The sequence below is a fragment of the Hyla sarda genome, chromosome 1, assembly GCF_029499605.1.
Source record: "Hyla sarda isolate aHylSar1 chromosome 1, aHylSar1.hap1, whole genome shotgun sequence".
Lineage (NCBI taxonomy): Eukaryota > Metazoa > Chordata > Amphibia > Anura > Hylidae > Hyla > Hyla sarda.
This window is the reverse complement of record NC_079189.1, coordinates 126,215,086-126,221,085: the sequence shown is the minus strand read 5'-3', so window position 1 is coordinate 126,221,085 and position 6,000 is coordinate 126,215,086. Positions and strand designations below refer to the sequence as shown.

The window sequence follows — 6,000 nt, the reverse complement described above, 5'->3', positions numbered from 1 at the left end:
ATCGGGTCACCAGAGACCCGATCAGCCCGGAATAGCTGAAAATCGCATGTCTGAATTGACATGCAATTTTCTGCGATCGTCGACATGACCCCCCCTGGGCGATGTGCCGGGATGCCTGCTGAATGATTTCAGCAGGCATCCCGGTCCGGTCCCCAACCGGCTAGCGGCGGGGACCGGAATTCCCACGGGCGTATGCATACGCCCCACGTCGTTAAGGACTCGGGATGCAGGGCGTATGCATACGCCCGACGTCCTGAAGAGGTTAAAGGGGTACTACTGGATATGTTCCCTGTGAACCTTCCTTCCTGATATGCGTGTCTTCTCTGGTTGCTTGATATTCTTTGCATGTCTTCTCTGGTTGCTTGATATTCTTTGCCATGCTTCCCTCTCTTTGCCTACATCTCCCAGCAATCATTGCAGCTCTGCTTTGCCAGCCAGCTCACTCTCTGTGAGCAGTCCCCACCCATTTGGATTTGGACCAAGACAGAGTGGATGGTTGAGTAATTCCCTCAATCCCTGCATGTAAATGACAACCAAAGAGGGGAAACTGCTCTATATAGCTAATGATTAATATTTAGACAAATAGATTGAGGAGAACATAAGTATAGGCTATGGGCTTAGTTTTCCCGGAGTACACCGTTAAACATGAGCCTATTGTGTGATTTGTAAAGTTCCCCTGTTCCTTTGCAGTAGCTATAATATAAAAAATAGCAGAACACAGACAAGTTTTCAACTAGCTTTATTCTTGATGAAAAAGTTGAATTAAGTCTTTTATAAATGTAGCTGTGCAACAAATCCTCGTAACAAAACATTAATCATCAAAAGGAGCTTAAAAATTATTCTAACAGAAGACATTTTGTAGCATGAAATGTGGAACACATTTTAAGAAGGTCAGAGTCCACTCCTTCCTTGCAGATTCCCCATGTGTCCCTGTCAGTGAGAAGTCATTGAAAAATAATAGTGTCACTAATAAAAGTCTTTTTTTTCCTAAAAAGATCTACACAGACAGTAAGACAACTTTACATTTATTCTGAGGAAAGCTGAAGCCAGCTTCATCTTCACAAGACATATGTATTTACACTGAAGTTCAAGTATCCTATTTGAAGAGATGGCAAAAGCAAAGTTACTACCGGAACAGAACTGTAAATATGGCATCCAAAGAAAATTCCATAGTGATCCAAAAACATTCAGCAGTCTAGTTTCCACTTCTAGCAATCTCTGAGTTTTTATAAGGTCTACAATGTAGCAGAATGAAATGACACATATTCATCTGGACACGCCATAGTAAAATTATCACCAGATACACATAGTTCACATACTTCAAATCAGATGGAGTAAATTCTGTTGTTTGGCACAACTCATTGAGACCACATTATGGATTATCTGTATGTTACATATGATTTCAGGTGAATTATATCTTGAGGCTGTATTTCCAAAAACAATACAAAAACAAAAAAACACTGCATTCCCAGCATGGCTTTTTTAATTGCCTAATGATAGCTTGGAGTCATAGGGAAATATTAAATGCCAAAACTACTTGCCATTTTTTTCCCTTTGGTGCTCTTTTATTTTTCATTAGCATTTTTAGGCTGAGGTTAGTAAGAGCATGCTGGGACTATGATGTTTTTTCCCCCCATAGACTTCTAACACAGAAAAATGAAATGTGAGATTAACATTGGAGCAAAAAAAAAAAAAAGTCAAAAATGTTGTGTGGAAACTTAGCCTCAAGGGTTCTGCATTTTATATTAAATTGTATTACAAAGTGCTCATGCTCATGCTTTGTCATTTACTGGTATGGAGTCTTCATATGTGATGACAATAATTATGGTAAAAAAAAACCTTTATATTTTGCTGCATAGAGCAGATTCTAAACTTTGGGTCCAAAAGGAGAAACAATGAGACAAGATAGATGCTAATCTGTAGTAGCAGCTGAAAGGATGTGCTTACTTACTGTTGCCAACCCCATTAAATAGCTTAGGGTATCCTGATCACACACTAACAGTTTTTTATACACACCTCCGTTCCTGTGATATGAGAATTTAAAGTTGGTCTTTCCCAATTTTGAGACTCTGTCAGATGGGCGTGAACTTAATTTTAAAAATGGGGTCGACTATAAGGTGATGGGTGTGATTATACAGTCATAGGGTGTGAATGTTGTACATTGAGGATTGTATACATAATACATACACCCTGACTGTATAATCCTATCCAATACCTGATGTTCACCCCCAGTTTCTCTGAATTGTCAGACAAACTATAAAGCACAAATCTCATGAACAGAAGAGCTTATCAAGAAACTGTTTGAAAAAAAAGGAGTGTGTGATTAGGGCACCCTAAACTATTTAAGCATATTTCAATCTCATTTATTAAGTTTGGCAACCGGTCCCCTTAAAATATGAGCTTTCTTATCAATATAATAATGATGGACAATTCACATATGTCCATCAACTTGAAAGTTTCCCTCCAGTGTTGGGCCAGATAAAAATAAAACATTGCATGCAATGTTTTTTGATCTAGTTACTTGACATGCGGCATAAGGAGGGCCTGGGGACACCAGCTGCACCACATGCCACTTGTTGCATCTGACGTCCCATTCAGGGTATCGTCACGTCTCTGGACATATGGGAATGTAGCCTAAGCAGATTTGTCCTTGGATCCTTAAACTTGTCTCACTGCACCCACTTCTTTCTCCTCTTCACAACATCTGTGCACACTGTAACCCAATTTAATATGTGTAAAACATTTTTATTTTATATTACCTATTATAACGAATAACCTGAAAGACTGACATATGACAAATTTAACTCTGTTACTTAATAACGGAAATACAAGCATTTTCATACGCCTATGATTTTTTCGCTAGATGCATATTAGTATTTTGTTCTAGCCATAGATTGCTCATTTATACCAAATCAACTTGGTTCAGATAACGGATATTTGTATATAGATATGCTTTAGATTTCTGCTGCAGGTTTTTAACTGTATGCTGCTGACTGAAGCCCAATTCAATGAAATGCGGATTCCACGCAGACTTCAATGAGGAATCTGCATCGAAATCAATGGAAATGTTTTACCATATGAGCATACCCTAAGAGAAAGGCAAGGCTAGACCAAAAGTGCCAAGGGTAAGGAAAATGTAATATGTGAAGAACATTTATAAAAAGGTACAAGTTTAGAGTATTTGCTTTTAATCTGTTTAGTAAATTTTCTATTTGAATGCTCAGCCCACAACCACTATTATAGCATAAATAATAGGTTATCAGAGTGATGTATGGACTTTATGTAAAGGATGGCAGAGATAAAGATGTACAAACAGCATAGGGCGGGAAATGACTATAATAAATGTATTTATTGCATTAAATGTATAACAATGTAAAGGCAACTACATGTTGCTTACTCCTATCCCCATAAAAACATAAATATTTTTTTCTGTTAAAATTTGAAAAGTGTTTGTCCAGGGTTAGAAAAAAAATATGGATACAGACCATTTTTTTTTTTTATCCCAGAAAACCTCTTTAAAGTAAGTGAAATAAAAAAAACCATAATATGCTTTTATGATTTATTTTTCTCTTTTTCAAAATGCTAAATTGTCTACGGGTTGTGGATAGTAACCAGCTAAAGTGCCATAGATTCCAGTACTAAAAGCATGGTTTTGTACAGCAAGTGACAACATGACTTGCCACCATCCATAGGAGGGGCAACCTTGTAGACAAATTATGGAATGTGTTGCCAATAAGGCCTTATTTTCTGCAACTGAGCCTATTTCTGTAGTTGGAAGGCGCCAGGCTACAGCCACACAAGCTAAACATGGAAACAAATGCCTGCCCAATTTGCCATCAAGCCACAGAAAAACATGCTGAAATATATAATGCTGTTTCCCCCTGCTCTCTACTAGGGGTAATGCAAATGTGAATTGACCAGAGTCTTGACCATTACTAGTGTGTTATGTAGATCATTTTTATTACTGGAAAATAACAAAAAAAATTCCTCAAGATCACAAACACTCTGCAAATTGTAAACAAACAGATACAAGTTTTAGTCTGCTTCCCTCATGTCCGTCATTACGAATATGACACAGCTATGCTACAAAGTACACACACCCTACTCCACCAATTAAAACTATCATTATTAAAACAGGCTATCGTCAGTATCTACGTCAGTCGGAGAGAAAAGAATCCAGCTTCTCTTTTCTGTGCCATTTCATAAATTATTAAATTGTTATATTTATCATTCAAAACATTTGATCTCATAAAAAGAAGAAAATGGATTTAAAATGTACAAAACTGAAAGGAAGCAAATAAATTATTAGCTAACACCTTGTAAACATCAGTTTATTTGCTGTTAGGTAAAAACAAATAAAAAAAAGTATAAACTTAACAGTACAAGGCACAAATGACATGGACAAAAGAAAGTCTGGGGAAGTAAGAAATCAGTGGACACTTTCCAGGCCCTTCCAACACTTGCTCTTTAGCACCCCACAGTGGTACCAAGGGTGTCCGTGTTAACTCCTCCAATGCCAGTGGCAATTTCCACTTTTAAAGGTTGAAGATAAGTAAATCAGCTGCTCTAAGGCAGCTTTGATATGTTGTGCTCATTTATTGATAGAGATAAAGAATTAAATGTTCTCTACAAAGCTGCCAGGGAACAAGCCAGTTTTTCCATTCCGCTGTAGCGTGCCTTTAAACCAGCCATCCTCACGTTTCTTGTGCACAAATACAATGTCCCCTTCCTTGAGTTCAAGCTCAGCTTCGCTTTGCGGAGGATATGACACTACCACCCTGTATCTGAAAAAGAAACACGCTGTGATCTTACATAACACACACACACACATAATAAATCAGAACCATTGACTATGACTTGACAGCACAGGAAGTTGTCTGTATACAGCTACCACAGCTCTGTCAACATGGAAAAAATTACATCTGGCTGGAATTCATAAGACTGTTATGGCTGCACGTCTTTGCAGACTCTTCCAATCACTACACTCCATTTAGCTGCAGCATTTATAAATTTAGCTGAGTCCAACTCCTAGAGGTAAATGAATTTTAGCATAGAATGTGGAATAACCTTCTCTTGGTATATAAAAGGGTTTTAGTTCCTTTTGGAAAACATCTCTAGTTACCTGCATTACATTGTTTCAATATACAGATGAAGCCAGTTCCAACATATCTGTTAATATCAACGTAGCGTGGTTTGCAAGGAGCAAGCATATCTGTGTTTGAAAGATGACCATGCTCTCTTGTATACTCTCCATGGCACCCCACAGCTAATAAAAACCGGAACAGGGTCAATATTAATAGATTCGCTTGTCCAGACCAGTGAATATATTTACTGTAAATCAGTGATGCATAAAGCATAGCTGGCTTATTGTTTAGAAAGTGGAGCAGGGGACTACACTTTTCCACTAAACCACTCCCTCAAAACATGTTTACAGTCATGGCCGTAAATGTTGGCACCCCTGAAATCTTTCAACAAAATTAAGTATTTCTCACAGAAAAGTATTGCAGTAACACATGTTTTGCTATACACATGTTTATTCCCTTTGTGTGTATAGGAACTAAACCAAAAAATGGAGGAAAAAAAGCTAATTGGACATAATGTCACACCAAACTCCAAACATGGTCTGGACAAAATTATCGGCACCCTTTCAAAATTGTGGAAAAAAAAGAAATGTTTCAAACATGTAATGCTCCTTTAAACTCACCTGAGGCAAGTAACAGGTGTGGGCAATATAAAAATCACACCTGAAAGCAGATAAAAAGGAGAGAAGTTCACTTAGTCTTTGCATTGTGTGTGCCACACTAAGCATGGACAATAGAAAGAGGAGAAGAGAACTGTCTGAGGACTTGTAACCTTGAGATCGTTGATATTTTTCCACAACTTTGGTTCTCAAGTCCAACTCCAGGGATCTAGATTTGCCTTTCTCCACAGTGCGCAAAATTATCAAGAAGTTTGCAACCCATGGCACTGTAGCTAATCTCCCTGGGTGTGTACAGAAGA

General features: G+C 37.9%; 1 protein-coding gene across 2 annotated transcripts in view; it reads right to left on the bottom strand.

Annotated features, from left to right (window-relative positions):
- Window positions 1-4,315: 4,315 nt before the first annotated feature.
- Window positions 4,316-6,000, bottom strand: part of SH3RF1 (SH3 domain containing ring finger 1) — a 180,752-nt gene continuing 179,067 nt past the window's right edge. For both annotated transcript variants that reach the window (XM_056560968.1, XM_056560974.1), the window contains one exon: window positions 4,316-4,784. In XM_056560968.1, the coding sequence (XP_056416943.1) occupies window positions 4,616-4,784 (169 nt within the window). In that variant the 3' untranslated portion in view covers window positions 4,316-4,615. The remainder of the gene's footprint in view (window positions 4,785-6,000) is intronic.